The sequence below is a fragment of the Eumetopias jubatus genome, unplaced genomic scaffold (genome assembly GCF_037043125.1).
Source record: "Eumetopias jubatus isolate StellerSeaLion01/CBP00866 unplaced genomic scaffold, mEumJub1_p1.0 scaffold_1, whole genome shotgun sequence".
Taxonomy (NCBI): Eukaryota; Metazoa; Chordata; class Mammalia; order Carnivora; family Otariidae; genus Eumetopias; species Eumetopias jubatus.
The window spans coordinates 130,384,742-130,408,289 of NW_028274807.1; the positions used below are offsets into that span (position 1 = coordinate 130,384,742).

The window sequence follows — 23,548 nt, forward strand, 5'->3', positions numbered from 1 at the left end:
CAGCTGGAGGGCGAAGAGTCTTAACAGGATTCTCTTTTGAAATCCCTGCTCCCCTGGCTTTTCCTCTTGCTTTCCCCTCTCCTACCTGAAGAGGGCCGTGGAGAGTCCAGAACACAGAAATTTCAAGGCTGGAAGAGCCTCGGGGATCATCTTGTCAGTAATGGTACATCTTCTAACCATGGCAGCCAGTTCTTACCCAGCGCTTCCTCTGTGCCGTCCACTGTCCCTCGTGCTTTACGAAGGCCATTCATCTCCGCAGCAGCTCTGCGAGGCGGGTGCTGTTATGACCATCCGGAGGAAACCAGGGCCCCAAGAAGCTAAGCAACTTGCCCAGGGTCATTTGCACAGCTAGGAAGGGGCGGAGCCCCAGCACCCATGGCCTGAATCATCGGGCTAGACTGCTGCTCTAAGGGTGCCTGAAGCCAAAGAAAGGAAGTCAGTCGCCCTGGAGTCACCCACTATGTAGCAGAGCGGAAAGCTCTCCTGTCTCCTGACATTGAGGAATGTGTGAGGACTGTGGTCCCAAAGAGCTGGAGTTTCAGTGAGAATCCCTTTCACTGGTGGGGTCCCTACTGCGTGCCAGGCACTTGTTCCTTACAAAAGCTTTGAAACGGGCGCCACTGACATTCCCATTGTGCAGATGAGGAAAACCCAACTTCCAAAAGTAGTTCAGGCAGCCTTTCAGGCCACACTGTAGGGTGGTTGTTAAGGATGGTTATGCTTTACAAAGAGAAGCATAAATACAATACATGTGCTAATTACATTTTTTCCAAGATAGCTATAAAAGAGCCGCTGTCTATGGCATGCCTGTAATTATTCTTCGATTCTCACAACAGGCCCTGGGGGTAAATATTATCCAGTGTTCAGATGAGGAAATTAAGGCTTGTAAATATTGAGTATATTATCCAAGGGGTTAGGAAGCAGCAGGGTGAAGATGCAAATCTAAATATGATTCTGAAGCCTAAGCTCTTTAACTACCTTTCTTCAAGGACGTGCGCGCGCGCGCGCGCGCGCGCGCGCTGTTTCCGGTGCTCGAATTCTAGGGACTGGGGGAGGGAAAAGACCCGTCGCTCCGGAAGGCATGGCTGTGTTCTGCCCTCAGGTGACAGACTTCAGTCCCTACAAAACTGCAGCCGCGAGAATGCCATTTGCAGGCCTGCCTGTCCCCAAACGTCTCTCCTATCTGAGTTGGAAAACAGCCAGCCCCCAAGCCATTGCCCTAGTAATATTTTCAGTTTGATTTGTACCCACTGAATTCACTGAGGCATGATTACTTCTCACAGCCTCCAAGATTGGAGGCCCCAATCTTGACCCCTGGATTTTCCTACTCTCCCGACTTAAAAGGAAATAGAGAGGACATGATGGAAATGTTGAACCTGTTTGTGAGCAGGTCTAGAGCAATTCTGAGTGCAGAGTGGAAATTCTCCAAGTCAGGCAGGGTCAGGGAGCAAAGCTTCACCAAGGCTTCGGGAGAGAGGAGGGTGAGTGCGGGGAGGGGCCGCAGGGGTGAAATACCTCAGCAGAGCAGGCAGTGAGCCCTGTGGCCTCCGTCATCTCCTGAAAACTTTACAGGAGGGGGTTTCACTTTGAACGGGTTATGTGAGCAGCCCTGAAAGCAGCCTGTAAAAGTGCACATAAAATTCATGATTTCATTTGTTGTAGGGATGCTTCTAAGGACAGTCACCCATTTAGGGACTCCTTTCTAAAGCCCGTAGGAATTTCTCTTAAAAACTAGTGTGAGATGTGAAAACTGGTGAAGTTCCAGTAAAGTCTGTATTTGAGCTAATAGTATTTGAACTATGAACTATGTCATATTCCTGATTCTGCTCATGGTGGATGGTTATGTAATATATCATCACTAGGCAAAGCTACATGAAGATAACACAGGAACTCTCTGGACTATTTTTGCAACTTCTTGCAAGTCTTAAACTATTTCAAAATAAAAGTTATAAATTGTAAAAAAAGAAAAGTACAAGAAAGAGCATTACTTTCCCTAAAAATTCTAGTATATAACTTCTCTGATGGTGACAATCCTGATGCAGAATAAACCTCTATTTTTCTTTGGCTACTGGGAAGCTTAAAATTCATTCTGGGAACTCCAAGGCCCTTCTGGCCTGTATATTTATGTTCTTTCTCTAGATATTGACTTTCTATTCTTTCTTTTTTAAGATTTATTTATTCATTTGAGAGAGAGAGAGAGAGCGAGAGTGAGCACTTGCATGGGGAGGGGCAGAGGGAGAGGGAGAGAATCTCAAGCAGACTCCTGATTGAGCACAGAGCCTGATGTGGGGCTCCATCTCACCACCCTGAGATCATGACCTGAGCAGAAATCAAGAGTTGGACGCTCAGTTGACTGAGCCGCCCAAGTGCCCCTTGACTTTCTATTACTTATATTTCCCTCCTCCTGACTTTTCATCCTTACTTTTATATTACCATTATTTTATTGTGCATATTCCTTGTGAGTGACTTCAAATCCTTTATGGAAAGAAATAGGGCATTAATATATAAATTAATAAAATAATTGATGGCTAGTTTATGAGATATTCGTATGTTTGGGATTTTTTTTTCAATCTAGGATTTCTGTTTTACTGTTACCTTAAAGCACTTACCTTGTATCACCCCTCCACCTCCTGGCAGAAGATTCTTGCCTGGAGTCACACGCAGGGGTCTTGCACATTGAGAGTCTCAGCCTTGGTTAGGACTGTACTAGGCAGAGAGATGCTCAGCTGAGGAGCAGCGTGGCATTTCCCTCCAGCTGGGCCAGCCTTAGTCTGGTGGTCAGTCTGCAGGCAGTTCTACCTTCACAATTGCCTTTAGGTGTTGGAAGTTTGAGGTCCTTGAGCCAACCCCTACTCAAATGCCAATCCTCCTCCAGGGAGGGACATTTAGAAGCTACCTAGAAAAAAAAAAAGCGTCTTTTGTGAACAATTGTGAGCCACACACTGCTCTGAGCAACCTGTTGTTATTATAATTCTTTCCACTGTGGTCTCACTCACAACTCTCAGCAGATGAAATGCAAAGCAAATGGGGAGCATGCTATTCATCTGCAAAGGAAGGAGGGAACCGGACAAGCTCCTGACAGGGGTGGTACCTCCCACCCCTACCTCTCCAGCCACAAACCAGCAGAGGGGAAAGGGCAGGGTAGCTTGGAAGCTCTGCCACTTACCAGCACTGTGAGCTTTGATAAGTCTTGTCCACTCTCTGAGCCTCAGTTTCCTTATCCACAAAATGGGGGTAAGTGCCCAAACCAAAGACTTATTTTAGTGTAAACAAGCAGTAATATGTGTAGAGGACTTAGCACAGTATCTGGCATATTGTTGGCACTCACAAATGTTCAATCCTTGCCCTTCTTCAAGAACAATAATCATACTTAACCTTTATTATGTGCTAGGTGCTGTAGACACAAAAATAAAGAAAATAGTGTTTCTGCCCTTAAATGAATGACAACGCGTGTTCATAGGATACTCACTATGTACCTCCTCCTATTTAAGCCTTACAACAGCTCTATGAGGTTGGTAATGTCATTCACTCCAATTTTACAGGTTAGAACAGTTGTTTGCTGGGAATAGTGGCAATACCTCTCAACTGCTACGAGAGAGGCATGGATTAAACATTGCTCCTGGGATTTGAGGATTGGGAGACAGTAGACAGCACTACTGTGAGGGTGTGCTGGGTTCTCCTTCCATGGAAATTTCAAGCAAACCCAGGGGGTGGGGGGAGGCTATCTGGTTAAAGCAGCCCTGGCCAGGGCCTAAGGAGTGTGTTAGAGGATGTCCAATGCTCCTTTTGGTCTTCTCTTCCCATGGCTCCCTGGTTCTCTTCCCTGCAGGTGTCTACAGAAGTACCCCGGGGACAGCCTGCCCACAGCCAGCGTCATCCTCTGTTTCCACGATGAGGCCTGGTCCACCCTCCTGAGGACTGTGCACAGCATCCTTGACACAGTGCCCAGGGCCTTTCTGAAGGAGATCATCTTGGTGGATGACCTCAGCCAGCAAGGTGGCTATGGGCTCCTCCCAGCTCGAGTGGGCCTAGACCCTGGGGGGTTCCCATGCAAAGACTAGGGTTTAGAGCCTGTAGAGGCAAGGTTCCCAGAAGCATCCCTCCAGATGAGGATTCAGGTGCAGGTAACTCCTTAGTGAAGAGCCCCAGGGGTACCTGGTAAGGAAGTGGGGGGGGGGAGACATAGAAGGCAAAGCAGCCAAACAAGGCAAGGAGGTCCCAGCGAGGGTCTCAGGAGGTCACTCCAGCCTGATCCCAGCGGGATCTCTCCCAGTCTCAACCTCCACACAGTCCAACATGCTTCTTCCCAAGACACTCAAGAATCACAGCAGGGTGGCCATTCCTTAGCGCTCACTGCCTCCTAGACACTGGGTAAAGCACTTGACATGTATTAGTCACTAAATCATTCCTGTTTAGCCTGATCCATTCATTTCCCAGATGGAGGAAGCTGAGGCCTAGAGAAGAGAATTGACCAGGACTGAGTTAGGCCCAGAGCCCAGACTTGCAGAATCTGCTCAAATGTTTCCACTGACAGGAAACTCACTACTAGGGACCAGCCCCTTGCCTGGCTGAGTTGCTAAAAGAAGATGGAGACAGAAGAAGGTTCTAGGTCAGTGGTTCTCAAGCTTGAATGTACATCAGAATTGTCTGGCAGGCTTATTAGAACACTGATTGCTAGGATCTCTCCCAGAGTTTCTGGATCTAGTACTGGGCCCCCATGAATCTGCATTTCTAACAGGGTCTCAGGTGATACAGATGATGCTGGTCCGTGGACGACACTTTGAGAACCACTGCTCTTCTTCGGCTGGGGCCTCAGGCTTTATTTCTGGCTCAACCAAATGGCCTGTAGAGGTCCCCCCGCCCCCCGGCCCTGTGGGGAGAACAGACTGCTCCAAGGGAAACTGAACACTTGCTGAGGTCTGAAAAACACCCTTCTAAGGGGAATGACAGAAGAAAGTCTCGAGTAGCCACCGGCCTCTGCTAGTTCTTCTGAAGGGCCTCATGTTGGGAATTTGCCCAGCCCGGGCATGGCAGTGAATCAGACTAGCCAGAGGCCCCAGAAGCATGTGAGGTTACTGAGGTACAGATGGCTGCGTATTAGGCCGGACAGGCCAGCAGTTCCTGGACTGGGCTGTGTTGGCTGGTGGAAGTACCCACAGCCTCTCCGAACTCTCGGCTGTGCCAGAGTCCTCCCAAGAGCACATCTGTGGTTCCTCCTCCGTCAGATTATGAACTGTGTTATGTCGGTGTCCCTTGGTAGCCTTCCCTTCTCCTTGTGTGTGTAGAAGCCAAGGAGCTGGGCCCTAGGGCAGCGGGGTCCTCCAATGTCCTCAGCATCTTCTTTTTTTTAATATTCTCACCTTTTTAAAAAAAAGATTTTTTTTATTTACTTGAGAGGAAGAGACAGAAAAAGCAAGAACAGGGAGGAGGGGGAGAGGGAGAGGGAGAAGCAGACTCCCTACTTAGCAGGGATCCTGAAATGGGGCTGACCCTGAGAGCGTGACCTGAGCAGAGCCTTAACCGACTGAGCCACCCTGGTGCCCCGTCCTCAGCATCTTCTGCTTTCCACTTAGCCCTACTTGGAGTGTGGCATTTGGCCTCCTAATCCAACGAGGCTACTCTACCTCTGCACATCAGTCACACTGCAAGCAGGAAAGGGTGAAATGCTGAGGTCAGCCAAGTTTGTCCTTTAGAAAAAAATCCGTAAAACAACAGTTTTTCCAGAATCTTCTTACCTATTGTATTTCCACCAGAGTTAGATTAAAAGACAATTACTAACAGCAAGAGAGTCTTGGTAGGTTAGTGCTTTTAGCTGCCCTGAACAAGATCAAGTTTCTGCTAGTAAGGTAGAAGAGGAGAATGAATGTTGGACAAGACAACTAGCAGTTCTCAGTATAGTGGAGTCACCGAGGGGCTGGTTCTCACACATTCAAGTTCAGAAGTTTTAATTTGCTAACAGAGGTCCTTCTCTAGGGAACGGACTTGGGACTAACAAACTTATCAGAAAAATAATTATAAAGTAATCGGCATAATATTTTACCACCAAGAAATTCAACAGCCAATGACTGGGAATCCTTATGTCCGCTGCTCAGGACAGTTTCCTCTGGAGAAAAGTCTCCCCAAGGAGCCACGTGCTGCTCAGAAGGCAGCTCTCCAGGGAGTCTTGTAGGGCCTTCACCTAAGGCTGCCTGAGCCTTCCCGAACTCCCTGGAGACCCAGCTACCAAAGTAGCAAGACTATGCGTATTCCCATCAAGACTGCCTCTGGGCTGGAGAACCAGGGAAACTCTTGCTCTTCGGCACAGTTCTGTTCAACACACATATACTGAGCACCTACCATGGGCCAGCCCTGTGCTAGGGATCAGAGCAGTGGAAATGCATGAGGTATAATCCCTGCCCTGAAATCTTAGTTCAGTGGACTAGGGGCACCCCATTTCCAAGACTTCATGAAGGACACTACTTCTCCATGAATGCATTATTCCTTCTTTCTCCACTAGCTTGTTCATCTTGATGTATGCATATGTGTGTGTGTGTGTGTGTGCGCGCGTGTGGGTGTTTAAGACAAGAAAGCTCTTAAACACAAAACCTAATAAGCTTCTCCCTTTACCCCCTCTAGAATCATTGTTCCTAAAAGAACGTCTAGACTCTTGGTCTCGGTTTTTCACGTCCCACTTTCTCTTCAACCCACTGCATTGCCTATCCACCCCTACCATTACAATGAAACCCTTTGGCCCGCACCACCTATGATCTACCAGTGGCCACATTTAATGGACCTCTGTCTTTGACATCCTTGACCACTGCCTTAGGTCAGATTTCTTTAGCGGAGCCTGAGATGGGATTCATGTGCTTGTGATTTTTAGGGGGTGTACTCTCAGGGGAAGCCTATAGGAGAGTAGGGGAAGCAGGAGAGGCAGAGGAAGGAACTGAGAGCCAAGATGAGGTTTCGGATGAAGTCCAGCCACAGCCTGATCCCATGGACAGCTCTGCAGTGTCAACTGCATCTCGGAATCTGTCCTGCCTTGAGGCGAGGGAGTGGGCTTTGGTAGCCCTGCACGGGTTGGTCATTGACCCTGTGCACCTGGGGCCAGGGGCAGCATTCTGCAGGACTCTCTGGCACTCACAGGAGAAGCAGTTCTATACCCAAGGGCATGTCCCCAGAGAAGGGTGCAGACTAGTTAGCAACAAACCTACAGCTGCTGGGCACGTACAAACCAAACCAAACCTAAGAAGGGACCCTAGGTCATCTGAGTCGGGCACCAACAGAATCTGCATAACCCACTGCTGCATTTAGAGAAGATTAGCCATTCCTCTCCTCTCTGGGTTTATGGCACCATCTCTCCTGGCTTTTACTGGAGGGAATACTGACCCACCCCAAACTAATGAAGCAACTTACATCTTAGCAACAGCCATAGTGTGATGTATCTGAGTCTCAGGACCCTGGTGCTCACCATAGCTCCCAAGAGAGAATTGCTGACAATGATCCTAGTGATGGTCATCACATTCTCATTGGCTGTGGCATCTGTGACCCCACTGACCACAACTTTGTTGATTCCAGGGCAACTCAAGTCTTCTCTCAGCGAATACGTGGCCAGGCTGGAGGGGGTGAAGTTGCTCAGGAGCAACAAGAGGCTGGGTGCCATCAGGGCCCGGATGCTGGGGGCCACCAGGGCCACCGGGGACGTGCTGGTCTTCATGGATTCCCACTGTGAGTGCCACCCTGGCTGGCTGGAGCCCCTCCTCAGCAGAATAGCTGGTGACAGGTAACTTCACCCTTGGGATCTGGGGAGCAGAGGTGGGGCTGGGAGAAAGAGTCTACAGCCTCCACCACTCACAGGACATCTATCCACCATTGAACAAGTCCCCCGAGGTTCCCCCAAGAGAGAGTAACATGTTTCTTTGGTTTTTTTTTTTCAGACGTTTGAGTTTGAGCCTCTTCAAAAGTATAGGGAGGTACATTGGAAGGGAAGTTAGAGGTCCTCCAGTCCATCTGCTTTGTTTCCTAAATACAAAAACAGGGGCCTGGAGAACAGCTTCTCTTGAGTTGCAAATACTCCTGGATAGGGTAACATCTTACCATGGTGTCACTCCCTTTGTTGAAAAGTCAGGAATTTTAATCAGGATTATAATATAACCTGAGAAAAAGTCTTCATATTTTGTTCATAGGTACTTACCCCTAAACAGAACGTGTTAGACTCTGTGATTGCTAAACTTCCATCGAGAACCAGCATTGGTATTCGGGATGAGGGGTCTCTAACGTTCTAACTAAGGCCTCAGGAATGTGAAGTCAGAGAAAATTGCCTTACACACCCCTTAGCCCAACATTTAACATTTTTTCTTTGACCATTTCTCTGTTCTTTTCCCCCATCTTGCTGTCATTCACCCCCCACTTCCTTGCTCTCCTCATACTGTTCCTAAGTATGCCCTGTCAACCGTTTTCCTCAATCCGAATATCCCACCAAGAAAAGGCAAAACCTGGTGCCTAGCCCACCTTGGACCACCTCAGGCACACCCCTCGGGGTTTGCAGAGGCCTGGTACACAGTAGGAGTTCAATAAATGATTGTTTCTGATGGTGGCCAGCCAGGTAGGGCAGAGGCCAGAACCAAGCCTTACGTCTTCTCTTCTTGCACCCCTCCCCATGCTCTATGTTCAATGTCTCCTTTGAAGTCGGGCAGGACCACGTCTAAGAAAAGACCTTTCTGGATGAGGAGGTAGAGGAATTAGCATATTCCACTAGATGAAGGAGGTTTCAAGCAACATGATGTCAATCGTTAATAGTCCAGCAATTCCTTTTCCATAAAGAACAATCAGTTCAAGTGAAATCGGGAAGGATTAGTTTTGCCCAGTAATACAGATTACTACCCACTCCAGGCTATTACCTCAGAGGAAAAGGAGACGTGTATAAATCCAGGACCAGGACAAGGACAAGTAAACATGCAAACTTAACAAACTCTGCCATCTTGGATCCTGCCCGCAACATCGTGATGACCGTGTCGCATTGCAGTGGGAACTAAAGGTGGTCCAGCCTGTTCCCCATCTGATTCCCATCCCCATGTCACAGACAGATGGCTTTCAGAGGGACCTGTGAGATCATCTAGTCCTATCTCACGATTTCACTGCTGAAAAAACCTGAGTTCCAGGGAGGCCAAGGAGACCCCTCAGGGTCACACAGCCACTCAAGAGCTAGGCCGTTTTCTATGCTTCTTGTATGCAGACATTTAGGAACCCAGGAATTAATATCATTAAGCCTTATGTGTATATAACCCGAATAGACTGTTTTCATATAATTCTTTCCTGACGCCCCCCCCCTTGAGACGCCTCAGGCAAGTACTTCTGCTTCCGTTTCACAGAGAGGGATAGTGGGGCTCCGTGGGGTGAAATGATCTGCGAGGGCACACAGAGACTTTGCCGCTGAGTCAGGTGTTCTAACTCTGGGCCTACTGCTCTTTTTGCTGTCTCTGAATTATTTTCAGAATTGGACAGGCTGATCAGGGAATGAGATTTATTCATCCCCCTCCCCACCCTGGTTGTAAGACATGTGTTACAACATTGATTAGAACGAGCCCCTCATGTCTGCTTCTCACATTGGTGCCATTTTCACAGATCTGGAGATTTCTCACTCTAGGCTGAGAGAGGAAGACTTGGCAATACTTCAGTGTCCTCAGCTATAAATAAAATGGGGCTCCCTGAGAAACTTTCCCAGTTAAGAAGGTGGGTCCATGAAATTTTCATTTCCTGGGCTCTTTCTTTCCTCTCTTTAGCCAACTTTCCCCCTCCCCCCTCCTTCCCTTTCATTCTCCCTCCCTCTCCCCCCTCCCTCTCCCCCTCTCCCACCCCCCTACACCCACACACACAAGTGCACACACACACGGCCTCTGGTCTTAGATCCCATTCTGGCTTGGCTTCTTCTTCATGTCCCCTCTCTTCTACGGTTTAGCCATCTTCTTGTCATCCCACACCTCATTCACAGCTTCCTGTGTACCCCACTTTCTTTGGGACCGGTGTTCAGCTTGCAGGCTTTCGCAGGTGAGGGTCTGAAAGAAAAGCTAGCTCTCGTGGGTCTGAGTTCTCATCTCTCTCCACTGCACACAGAGATGCTCTGAAAGCTGTGGCCTGGAAGAGTGGCCCTTTTAAGGTCTGCTTTGCTCCTATGGCAATTTTGCTCAAGCGTTTTCTCTGGCCTCCCATGGCAGCTCACCTCGTGTGAAGCAAAGCTATAGAAGCCATTGGGCACAGTTTCTAATAGCTGCTGTCTTCAAGAGAGGAAAGGGGTCCCAGCTGCCTCTGAGGCTCATGGCAGGAGACATTCTGTCACCAGGTGAGGATCCATTGTGCAGGAGGCAGGAAAAGGTCCTTAAGACCTTTCATTAAAAAGGTTGAGTGGGATGATGAATAACAGCGTAACAAGCCATAAATCAACTATTTCAAAGAGTCATAACTTCCTCAACACCCCGATCAGAGGGTTCAAGGCCTGGTTCCCAGCCCTGGTCCCCCACCCCTGGCCACAGAACAGGCCTATAGAGAGCCATATGGCAACTTTGTATGAACTGGTAAAAGGAGTCCCTTCTTCATTACCCTTTACTCTCATTTCTCAGAACATGTGTCATAACATGTTCATTTTTTAGAACAAGTTACTTTAATGCCAACTGCCAGAAATTTTAGAATGAAGTATGCAAATTTATAATGCTTATGATATTTGAAGGATTCTCTAAGTTTGGGCAGTGCACAACCCACATAACTGTACATAGCAGCCCCAGACAGAGCTGCTCAAAGAGCAGTTTTTAGAGCAGTGTTAGAGGTGCTGATTGGTAGTTGGTTTCCATGTAAAGTAGCAAAGATGAAGATCAAGGGTAGCTGTTACTCCAGCTGCCAGCTGACAATGGCCTTGTGCTAACTGTCAGCTCTAATACCCAAGCCAAGGAGTGAGAGTTATGGCCCTAGAGAAATGAGGTTTCCAATGGGAAAGGGGCAGCCTTCAGTGAAGTGCTGAAAGACAACACCCACTGAGGGGTGACGCTGGCTCCAGAGGCTGTCCAAGCTGTTTTCCACTTGAATTTGGTCTGGTCCTCTATCTTAGAGGAAAGGGGTCTAACCCCTCTAACCCCTGCAAGGGGTTAAATGATGGAAAGCAGTCTGAGGGATCCCATGTGAAAGTGTGAGAGTGTGTGTGTGTGTGTGTGTGTGTGTGAGTGTGTGTGTGAGAATATGTGTGTGTGTGTGAGAAAGAGTGTATGAAAGAGAGAGAGAGAGAGTGTGTGTGTGTGTGTGTGTGTGTGTGTGTGTGGTGAGGAGCAGCAGGGAGACTAAGATGACCCCAGCCCACAAAGGGAGCAGGCTTCTTTTGGTCTCAAGTCCCAGGGAAACTCTCCAGCCTTCTTCCTACCACATGCCCCTCAGCATGACAGAGTCGTGAAATGGCCTACACAAGTCTTGGGGTCACACTTGAGAAGCAAGAGCTCTGGGATTAGAGAATTCAGAGACTTTTGCTTCTCAACATAAGATACTGTCCACAACACCAAGAATTTGAGTGAACTTCCAAAATGACTTTAGACATCACAGACCCAGAGGAACATGGAGGTACAGGAATAATAAAGAGGGATGAGGTAAGCTAGGGCTTGTAAGTAACCTAAGTTTGGTTGGTAAGCTTGAAGCCACAGTTAGATTTTGACTACTTGGACAATAGTTTATTAGTTGACCTCACGTTTAGTCAACCAGTCTTTGTCGACTGCTCTGTTACCTCTCTTTGTCTTTTGAAACCCAACTGCCTGACCCCCCTGGAGCTTAGAAAGGCTTAAGAGAGAATCAACCTTATATTTGCCTCAGAGTTAAAACTCAATTTGCAAGAGAGAATGATGGTGTAAGCAGACACTTGTAGCTCCTTCCAAGTCAAACAGGGCAGCGTTGCTATTTCACTTTAAATGCATTCCAAGAACACCAGACACATCTGTAGGTACAAAACCCAAAGCTAAATATAAGACTGTTTGGGTTTTTTAAAATCACCATTTTTGAGTCACTAGACTGCAGTTACTCCCTAATTCAGCCGCGGCTAAGCAGCTGCTATCCTCTTCATCTCTACCCAAAAGGCACTCAGAGTGTCTCGTGATTCATCACTCAGGTGTCTGGTTAAAATAGAAGGAAAAGGAGATCTCAGGCAGGAAAGGACAGCGTTGGATATTTGGGGTGATACAGTTGTTAACTGATAGCTTTGCATAGGACTCTGAGCTTCCAGCAAGACAGAGCAAATAGACTTGATAAATTCTAGAGTTCCATTTTCTGGTCAAAAGTAATGTACAGCTTTGTCAGGCAGGACACAGCTCAAAGATCTAGGAGCAGCTAGTTGTATGGATGCTCAGTTGCAATTGCCTTTCTTGTCCTGTTATGATTACTAAGATGGCACGAATTTGATGGGATTCTTCAGGATTCAGCCACATGGCTTCCCTGGCTCTTGACTCTGAAATTCCACAAAATGCTTTGCCAGTAGCCAAATCCAGCCCATCTGCTCAGTTCACTCCGCAGTAAGTGGAGACTTGGGAGGGGGCTGGGTGTCCTCCTTTCTTCCTTGATCTTGCCTCTCAGTTTTCTTAGGTCAGTTCAGGATGCCGGAAGCAGTGGGGACCCAGAGGGATTAAGTTTACTTTACCTTCCAGAGGGAACAATATGGAAAGGGCAGGAAAATCATATTGGGATCCTTGCTCTAAATATAAACCCCATGACTCCTCATGCCAATGTCAGCCACTTAAGGACAGATAATTGAGTCCTAGAACCAGCCTGGTGTGACCTCTCCGAGGTGGAAAGAATAGAGACGGACATCGATAGAAGTGTAAACACACTGTGGCTGGCATCTCTCTGCCAGGAATCTCTCTTCTCTTAGATTGAGACCTTCCAGGACCCCCTGAGTTCAGGCCTGATCCATTTCATGGCATAGATTTTAACTTTTTTTATTTTAGAGAGAGAGAGCATGCGTGTGAGAGAGAGCACGTGCATGAGAGCAAGCAGGGGGGAGGGGGGGGCACAGGGAAAGGGAGAGAGAGAGAATTTTAAGCAGGCTCCAGGGTCAGCATGGAGTCCAATGCAGGGCTTGATCTCACGACTGACTCTGAGATCATGACCTGAGCCAAAGTCAAGAGTCGGAGGCTTAACCGACTAAGCCACTCAGGCACACCATGGCAGAGATTTTAGAAGTAACAGTCATGAGAGGCCAGAAAAAAATGTGACTGAGATATTGGCTAGGGGGAGATCAGCTCCTGGTACTCCTGAATGATGACCTCTTTAGTTAAAAAGTGAGGTTTCTGACCTGTACCCTTTTCTCCCATCACCCTCTCTGAGGTCATATCCCAGGCTGTGCAAACAAAACAAGACAAAAAACAACAACAGCAAAAAAGGGGTAACATCCAATTACCAACAGCATCAGTAAATGAGCAAGCAGATAAGCCTCGACTTAGGACTTTGGTTTGCTTATAGATGCCACGTGCTCGCATACATGTGCATTTACACCAGGGACACTGCTGGAGTTTGGCGGTCCTGATTCCTCAAGCTAATCAAGTTGTCTGATATAGGGAAGAACAAGAACCAGACCCTAGAGCAGGGGCCCATGAACCCTCTGAAATTGTGCATAATATTTTGGATATGTGCATATGATTATTTTTCTGAAGAGGAGTCCATAGTTTTCCCCTGATTCTCAAAGGGATCAAAGGCCCCAAAAGAAGTCAAGAGCCACTTAGAACATTATAGCTGAGAAAGGTGTTTGTGGGAAGTGGTTCAAACTCACATTTTACTGAGGCCCAGAGATGTACAGCTGAGCTGAGACTAGAACCCCACTCTCCTGTCTTTTGGTGCTGTCAACAGAGGTTTTTCAAAAAAGAAAGAGGCAGGCATGCTCTTTACTTAAATAGACCCCCAATTCCTTATGGAAAAACATATTTTCTAGAACAGTGCTATCTCATAGAAATATAACAAGCCATGTATTTAACATTAAATTTAAACATTTCTAATAGTCATATTATAAAACAAAAAGAAACAGACACAATTAATTTTTTTAAGATTTTATTTGTTTATTTGACAGAGAGAGACACAGCAAGAGAGGGAACACAAGCAGGGGGAGTGGGAGAGGGAGAATCAGGCTTCCCGCGGAGCAGGGAGCCCGAAGCGGGGCTCGATCCCAGGACCCCGGGACAATGACCTGAGCCGAAGGCAGACGCTTAATGACTGAGCCACCCAGGTGCCCCTGATGCAATTAATTTTAATAATATTTTATTAAGCCCACTATATCCAAAGTGTTATCATTTCAACATGTAATCAATGTAAAAATTACTGAGATTTCTACAGCTTTTTTTCATACTAAGTCTTCTAAATCCAGTGTGTTTTTTATATTTCTACTACATCTCGATTTAGACAGGCCATATTTTAGGTGCCTGCTAGCCACTTGTGGATACTGGCTGCCATATTCAGCAGCGCGAGTGTAGATTACGCTTCTATCCCCCAGCAAGTGAATGGTTTTTATCCCTTATTTGATTCCACAATTTTTTCCAGGAGCCGAGTGGTGTCTCCAGTCATAGATGTGATTGACTGGAAGAATTTCCAATATTACCCCTCCAAGGACCTGCAGCGTGGGGTGTTGGACTGGAAGCTGGATTTCCACTGGGAGCCTTTGCCAGAGCGAGAAAGGAAGACCCTCCAATCCCCCATCAGCCCCGTCAGGTGAGGCCCTCACACAGCCTACTTCTTCTTTGTTTCCTCAGGAAGGACTCGGCAGCCAAACTGCTTGGGATCAAATCCTGGCCCCACCTGTTTTCTAGCAAGTTACTTAATCTATGCCTCAGTTTCCTCATCAATGAATTGAGGGTAACAGGGCTGTTGGGAAGATTGAAATAGTCCCTACATGAAAAGCAGAGAGAGTGCCAGGCACTCAAACCTCAGTGTTATTATTGTTATATTCTCAAGTGAATGGAGTCCAGCTTAAGCTCTTTCAAGTAGCTTCTTCAGTGAACACCCCTGTGTGGGGCAGTGAGAGAACCCAAGCTGGGATCTTGACCTAACTCTACCTCTCCAGGTAACACTGGAATTTCCCCGACCTCAGGTATTTTCTTGCTAAAAGGGAAGGATTCGGTCAGGTGAATGTTAAGACACCCTAACTCTCAAAATATATCAAATTCTATGAGTTGCTTGCTTGCTCTGGTGTTGGGGCATGTTTGGGTTTTGGAAGCTTATTCTATTTAAGAAGATGTTCTAGATATCTTCTTTTGCATAACAAACCACCCAAACTTAGTGGTGTAGAACAACAACAGTTTTATTAAGCTCACAGATTCCGTGGGTCAGGAATCATGAAAGAGAGCACCAGGGTTGGTGGTCTCTGCTCCATGGTATTCAGGATGGCAGGATGGGGTCAAGATGGCAGCAGGGGTGAGGGGGTGGCCCCGAGGCGCATCGGATGTCTGAGGATTGATGCCGGTCATCAGCTGGGACCTCCACGGGAACTTCACCCTCCATCAGGTCACTGCACCTGGGGCTTGCTACACCGTGACACTGGGTTCTGACGCTAAGTATCCTAAGATGGCCAGGTGAAACAAGCTCTATCCCCCTCCCCCTTTAAAAAAATAATTTGTTGAGGTAAATTTCACATACCACAAATGAGCCATTTAAAAATGAACAATCTCATAACAAGTAGCGCAAGTTGTGCAAACACCACCTCGATCTAGTGCCAAAACATTTCCATCACTCCAAAGTAGAATCCCATACCTGTTAAGTGTTGTTTCCCACCCTCTCCTCCCCCCAGCACCTGACAACCACTGTTTATCTCTATGGATTGATCTATTCTGGATGTGTCATATAAATGGAGTCATATGATGTGTGACCTTTCATGTCTGGCTTCTTTCACTCAGTATAATGTTTTAGATGACGTATCCCCTTCTCTCACCAAGCCTCAGAATTCACCCAGGGTCACTTCCAAAAAAATCGCAGACCCACCTAGGTTCATGGGAAGGAGACACAGACCCCACCCCTCAGGGGAAGCAATGTCAATGTCACATTGTAAGGAGCGCCTGTGGGACAAGGGATCATGTGATGTTCCCCTCTGGGCAGTTGACTTCCATGAGCCATGGTCCATCTCCATCATACAGTGCCCAACGCTCACCAATTATCCAGCTGGTTTCTGAGCTCCTAGTACAGGGACACGGTAGGAAGCCATTAGGCACAAACAGGCCTTCCCAAGGGTCTGCCCAAGGGAGTGTGACTCTAACAGAAGTCTGATAAGCCACAAGCTTAGAAGTGCAAAAAAAAAATTGTCTTTATTTTCTAATACCTGGACTTAGGTCATTTCTATCTTAACCCCTCTTTCCACCTAACAGCAGAAAACGTCCCTGCAAATTAGTCAAATTCCATGACAGCTTAGTGATCGCATATTTAAATCTATCATCCAGGCATGTCCCCTCATCCTGTCTCCCTGAAGTTGATTTTGAGCTCCAGGCTTCTGGGGGGGGGGGGGTCAGCATCAGGGGGGAGGGATTGCCCCACGTTGGGCTCAAGCTGTCCCGCATCGTTGTTCACCACCATGCACTTTCACTGGTCATGGCCTCTGGCCAGAGGTTGGCACACCAGCCCCCAGCTGCCTGCACTCTGCCCTCGGTATCTGCCTAAGTCCCACCTTGGGATGTGGGAAGAAAAAGCTGGACTGTTTCCCTTGTTTCCCTAGCCTGGTGCTACCTGCCTTAAGGTGCATTATGTTAACAAGGCCTTCTTCCCAAAGGTTTCCCTAGAGGTACTCAAGCCGGAGGGTAGGAGAGCTTGGGGTGCAGCCCCGTGTCCCTCCCTTTAGGAGGTAAAAGGACCCAGGCAACCATAACTCTCTTCTCATAAAATACTGGGATTTTTGACATGGTTGCTTGGCTCTGGTCTTGCAATTAAAAGCATCGAGGTCTATCTGGGCCCATAGCCCACTCTCTCTCGGCCACTGGAGCTCCCGCATAGTAAGCCTTCCTGATATGCTCAGGGTTCTGAACTGCCATCTGTTCCATCTTCTCTCTGCCCAGGAGCCCTGTGGTGCCCAGCGGGGTTGTCGCCATCGACAGACATTACTTCCAAAACACTGGAGCGTATGACCCTCTCATGTCCCTGCAGGGTGGTGAAAACCTCGAGCTGTCTCTCAAGGTATGTCCTGGACCAAAGGAGGAGCCAGATGGGTTTTGGGGAGAAGTGGGTATGGTCCCAGCTTGGAGGCAGCCCTTAAATGTCCCTGGTCAGGTCTAAGGCTGCAAGCAAAGTATAAAGTCATGAAATGTGGTGTGTCAAATCTCCTCTTCCCATCTGTCTCGTGCCCTACCTTGACTGTGCCCCCAGCCTCCCTCACGAAGCCAGCTATCAAACCTGCCCATAGGAAAGGGCACAGTATCAGCCACGCATACTGTATGCAGGGGTTCCTGTACATTCTCTGTGCACGGCACCCTCAGCATCTCTGTCACTATTCACAGCACCCATAGGCCAAAACCAATGCCAGACAGTTCTGTGCATTGAGTACAGTGGTCTCCCTTTATCTGCGGTTTCAGTTGCCCGTGGTCAGCCGCAGTCTGGAAGCAGATGGTCCTCCTTCTGAGATATCGTCAAGTCGGTAGTAGCTGAAGTCTAGGTCACAGTGTCTGTGACATTTCTCTCACTCCATCTCATCACAAGAAGGGTGGGTACGTTATAAGAAGATATTTTCAGAGAGAGACACCATAATCATATAACTTTTATTACAGTATATCATTATATTGTTCTATTTTATTATTGGTTATTGTTCATCTACTGTGCCTAATTTATAAATTCAACTTTATCACGGGTACGTATGTATGTATAAGGAAAAAACATAGTATATATAGGGCCCAGAACTATCCGTGATTTCAGGCATCTACTGGGGGTCCTGAACATAACCCCCGTGGATAAGAAGGAACTACCCTAGCTCCAAAAAATAAGTATTTGTCCTAATACTTTAGCGCCTTTTGGGCACCACCCAACTTCTCGAACCTCGGAATCAGATCAGACCTTGTTTCCCGTTCCATGTCGATTTTAACACGATACTTGCTTTTTCATCATAGCAATCACTGAAAGCCCGACCCAATAGAGCTGTCCATTATCAGAAGTGCAGCCATCTAATGTTGAAACCATGAATTACCTCAAGCTTGTAGTTTGCAGAACAACCAACAGATGTCACTATGTTTCTCTCAACCATTTAAAATAGCCTGCATGGCCCTTTGAGGTTGCTGGAGCACCCTGGGGGTACCTTGGCATACAGTTTGGGAACTCCATCTTTGGTGTGTTTCAGTTCATATGCTGCCTATGCTAGGGACGTTTTCGTTTTTCGTCTTTATCCCCAAGGATGAAATGAAAGGCTTCCTAGCAAATGAATTACAGGCATTTGGGAGTAGGCAGGAACATTAGCGGAGAACAGTGAGAATCCTCCTGAAGAAGGAGAGACTATGTCTAGAGAAAGCTTGCTTTCCCCTTGCAGGGGACGTTACCAGCTTTTAGAAATTCTCTGACCACTAGGGACCCCTTTTTCCCTGAGGAAGCAGGTTTGGGGAACAGGGGAACACATGGCCACATCTCCGAAAGTGCTAAAAGTTGCCCCTCTCGGTGTGCTTCAGGGGAAGGGCACGTTCAGGTGGTCGCGTGGATGTGGCCCCCTCACTCCACTGGTTCTGTCCCGGGACAGCTGGGCTCATTCTTCCCACCCTGTCACTCCCCTGCCCAGAACTCCCAGATCTGGGAACTCTGTGGCACCCTGAGGACTAGAAATCTCTTTACAATTTTGTGGTCCTGATTTCTTGTGCATTTTGCCAGACCCTGGATCCCTGACTTCCCATGAACTTGGGGTGGTGTTCAGATGTTTATTTTTCTTCTTTTCTGGCAGGTCTGGCTCTGTGGTGGCTCCGTTGAAATCCTCCCCTGCTCTCGGGTGGGGCACATCTACCGGAATCAGGAAACCCACTCCCCCCTTGATCAGGAGGCTGCTTTGCGGAACAAGGTTCGCATTGCTGAGACTTGGCTGGGCTCATTCAAAGAAACCTTCTACAGGCACAGCCCAGAGGCCTTCTCCTTGAGCAAGGTAAGGGGAGATCCCGGCAGGGCTTTCTTGACCCGCCACTCGGCCACCAGCGGGAGGGTGAGCCAGGGAGTGCCTCTCCCTCTAGCCTGGAGGGGATAATACAAGCTTTCGGCTTGTGCTTCCCTTAAGTTGCCTCTCTCAAGTGCCTCCTCTACTACGCAGGGCTGCCTGTCTCTCCCAAGCATCTCTCTCAAGTGTCAGGGCATCCCAGCTGGTCTTGGCCTGGAGCCTCCTGATGTCAGTGGGATGACATCTATGGGATGTGTCACAGAACAGATTGGGGCAGAGGACAGATTGGGCAGGGAATAAGCAGTAACAGGTCTCAGAGGGCCTTTTCGTCTTGGGCAAAGTGCTCAAGGCTATGAAATTACCCAAGACATGAAACAAATAAAGTATAAAAATAAACATAAAAGATCCAAAACAAGCCCCAGAAAAATTAAAAATTTAAACATTTAATTAAATGCCCATAAGCAGTGCATTTTCAACTGCCATTCAGTTCAATTCTTATGGGGTAACACATAAATATTATTCGACATGAGATGTGGGTTCCCATTAATGTTTGCTATGCTGGGAGCAGGGGCTCCAAAGTTAAGGTTTCTGGAACCCACAAAGGTCTTGGGACAACTCCCACAAGCCCCTCACCAGCCTATTCTGCTGGGTGTGCTCTATTCTCTGATCCACAAACCTTGCCATCTGTTATCTGATGACTTTCACAAGGACAATGGCACCTCCTACTGGTAAATGAGAAGGCCTTCTTTCTTTTCTTTTGAGCATTCCTATTAATTCATGTTTTGGAAATGTCCTATTGCTGACATCAGTGTCAAGATTTTAATAATATCACTGCCTCCCTGAAGGTGGAGGCATTTACTTTATGCATTTACTTTAAATTTAAATAATTAAAAATTAATTTCGTTCTATAATTTCTATCCTCCCATCCCATCTCCCACCCCACCCCCAAAACCCTCACGTGGATTTTGAGATACAGAAATTCTGGGCACCCGAAAGACAAGGCCGGGGTTTCACTGTTGGAATAGTTGACATTCTCTTGTTTTTTCCTCTCAGGCAAGGTTATACAGAAGAGCAAGTTCATTGTCAGCATGCCTCCTCATTTGAGGTCAGACAAGGGCTGGGTAGATTCGCCAGTTTGTTTCATTACCAAGAAAGGTGAAGGTGATGGAATATGCATGAAGGAATATTCCTGCTCTGGGAGCAAAGTCCAGCCCTGTAGAATGGCTGGCGAGGTCTCAGGTGAACGTTCAGAATGCTGAGAAACTATAAAAAACTTATATTAATTTCCTTAGAGGAAAGAGTAATAGATCTCTTTGGTTTAATGGTAGGTACATATGCTGAATCAACAAGACATTCTTGCCCCAGAGAAGCTGTTCTCAAACTTCCTGTGAATAAAACTCACCAGGAAAGATGGTTAAAATGCAGATTCCAAGGGCGCTGCCCCAACCTATTGAACCACAGTCTCTGGTGTAGGGCCTAGGAACCTGCCTTTTTAACAAGTTCCTTGGGCATTTCTGAGCCAGGTGCTTGAGATCACAGTTTGAAAGCATGCCGAGAGCATTTCAGTATGGAGGATTCAGACCTTACTCCCCCCAGCATTTCCATCTGAGGAGTAAAAAAAAGAAGAAGCTGAATCAAACCAAACTCATTGCATATAGCCTGTTAGCCCGGTGTCTAGTTGCCAGCCTAGAGGCCATCAAGCTGGAACAATGAAATGAACTTCTTGTTCCAGCCCTCTCTCCTTTCCTCTCCTCGCCCCAGGAAATACTCTCTTTCTCTCTCTCTTTTATTAAGTACTCAATGTGGGGCTTGAACTCATGACCCTGAGATCAAGACCTGAGCTGAGACCAAGAGTTAGATGCTTAACCAACTGAACCACCCAGGAGCCCCACACTTTTGTTTTTGTTTTTGATCTTCCCAACCACTCCTTAGCACACCTATCTTCCCTAAAAATATCCAGGACTTAGTACCAAATGTTTGGGTAGGTTTCCTTATATCTTATCAGTATAGCCAAATACATAAATTTATACTAAAGTGTTAAGGACTTACCTGATATCCATCCCAGGACAACTGTATCATAAAGGAAAATCTCAAGGTAAGGGGATAGCGTTGCCCAAAGGAATGATTCGTTAATGGAGGAGACTGGGCACTTGGAGGGGAAGAAAAGCAAACTTGCCTTGTCTCCACCCCACCCCACACTTTCCCAGCTTATTTCATCTGAGTGGGCTTTGGGTCAGTTCCTGCCTCCATAAGGCTCATGTGCTTATGTGTTGTGGCACAGTAGCCCAGCTGCAAAGCCTCACACCTACATTGCTGGCTCCACAACTCTCTGTAGAGAGCATCCATCCTATTCTGTCCCTTTTAAACCTCTTCTCCCAACACATGACCTTCCCCACTGTCTGCAGCCCTGGGGAATGGTGGCCTCGGTCCCCTCTCTCTGGGTCCTTCAGCCACCTCTGTCCACACATGCATGGTGGTAAATAGCAGGCTTTCCCTCTCACTGCCCGTGTCTTTCTCCTCCCTCAGGCCGAGAAGCCAGACTGCACAGAACGCCTGCAGCTGCAAAGGAGGCTGGGTTGTCGGATGTTCCACTGGTTTCTGGCCAACATCTACCCTGAGCTGTACCCATCTGAGTGCAGGCCCAGGTTCTCTGGAAAGGCAAGAGAGACTCCAGGGAAGGTGGGGTGGGGAGGGGGTAGGCAGCTTCCCAAGACAGAAACTGGATGTTCAGGAGTTTGACCATGACCCTGGCCACACAGTCCCAAGCTCCATGGGGACTCAGAGGCTCTCACGCCTACCCTGAGGGAGGTGACTGGGTTGCCGTGAAACCTGTTTCAGGGCCTGTTATCATGATAGGTGTGTCCTGCTTCCTGTCCCTTGGGATTAGAGGCTTCAGCTTGACCTTGCTCATTTCTGTGGTCTGAACCTGACCCCTTGAGCTACACTGCAGGGAGAGGGGAGAGGAATGGCGCCTGACACAGGGTGTCTTTACAGTGGACGGCGGGGTTCACTTTTGTACGGGTGTCCACTTTCAGCTCCACAACACCGGACTTGGCTTCTGTGTAGACTGCCAGGCGGAAGGGGACATCCTGGGCTGTGCCATGACGCTAGCTCTTTGCAGCGACAGCCGGCAGCAACAGGTGGGTAGTCGGAGTTCTCAGCGTCACAGACCTGTGAGTGGTCTTTCCTGGGATGCTCCTCACTTCCCTTTGGGGCACCACCTTTCAGGGGTCCCATGTCCCCCACTCCGCTCACCCGGCCAGCTCTGCCCACCCCGCCTCCAGGCACACGCACAAACACGGGCCATCATCAGAGAATACAAGCATCCGAGCCTGAGGGAAATGGATGCTTTAATCGAACGGATGAGGAAACTGAAGCTGAGAGAGTCACTAGGCCAGGGGTTGCAAGCTCAGATATGCCCAGGATCAGGCAGGGAAAGGAGGTGAGCACGGTGAGCTGGGTGGAGGCTGCTGGGCCTGAGGAGCATGTGCCCATCTGAAAGCACAGTGGCACCTGTTCCCCAGCCTCAACAAATGTCTTCTCTTCTGTATGAAAGTGGGCCCAATATTATGACACCACCCCCTGATTTTTTTAAAGATTTATTTACTTAGTTATTTATTTGACAGAGAGAGAGAGAGAGAGAGCACAAGCAGGGGGAGCCAAGGGAGAGGGAGAAGCAGACTCCCCGCTGAGCAGAGAGCCCGATGCAGGGCTCCATCCCAGGACCCCGGGATCATGACCTGAGCCGAAGGCAGACACTTAACTGACTGAGCCACCCAGGTGTCCCACCCCCAAATTTTAAAAGACATTTGAAACCCAGGGTTTATGGAAAATCTCCTCATTTAAATTAAACATCTATAATCAGAGGTCAAAGAGAACCACCGTGTGCACGCACATTTCCACCAGGGCACTGCCTGAAACATCTGGACCAGCCAGAGATCCTCAGCCAGTTAGGACCAGAGACAGGGAAAGTGGGTCACCCAAGTGGGCAGTGTAGACACGGAAGCACTGAGGAGGCCAGGGGAGCCCAGAAAGTGTTCCCTACTTGCAGTGGTCCCTCAAACCCATGACTGTGGTTACAGTCTGGTCTCAGTCCCCTGATTCTGAGGTCTCCCAAGCAGATGTGTTGTGGCTTTCAGGAACTTCATGTGGCTCTGTGGGAGCGAGAGTGCACAAAGGGGGGGATCTTTAGGGCACCACGGGAGTCTGGTGTGTGTGTGTGTCTGTCTGTGTCTGTCTGGGTGGTTGTCTCTGCATGCATGTGTGTGTGTGTGTGCACGCTTGTGTCTGTGTCAGTGTGAAGCAGAGAAGGAGGGCTGGGTTTGGAGTAGACGGGCCTCACGGCCTCAGGTGACCATGCTCCACTTGCCAGAGGAGAGCTTACACACAGATGGAGTCACTGGCTCCTAGCTTCAGAGCATTGGCCTCATTCAGAACATTTCCCATGCACAGAGCAATTTGGTCTGT

General features: G+C 48.0%; 1 protein-coding gene across 1 annotated transcript in view; it reads left to right on the top strand.

Annotated features, from left to right (window-relative positions):
* The window catches only part of GALNT15 (polypeptide N-acetylgalactosaminyltransferase 15), a 44,706-nt gene that overhangs the window by 15,508 nt on the left and 5,650 nt on the right, over positions 1-23,548 (top strand). Inside the window, exons 2-8 of the mRNA XM_028099253.1 lie at positions 3,830-3,996; positions 7,555-7,759; positions 14,527-14,694; positions 17,022-17,139; positions 18,878-19,072; positions 21,608-21,739; positions 22,117-22,221. Coding sequence (XP_027955054.1) covers positions 3,830-3,996; positions 7,555-7,759; positions 14,527-14,694; positions 17,022-17,139; positions 18,878-19,072; positions 21,608-21,739; positions 22,117-22,221 — 1,090 coding nt within the window. The remainder of the gene's footprint in view (positions 1-3,829; positions 3,997-7,554; positions 7,760-14,526; positions 14,695-17,021; positions 17,140-18,877; positions 19,073-21,607; positions 21,740-22,116; positions 22,222-23,548) is intronic.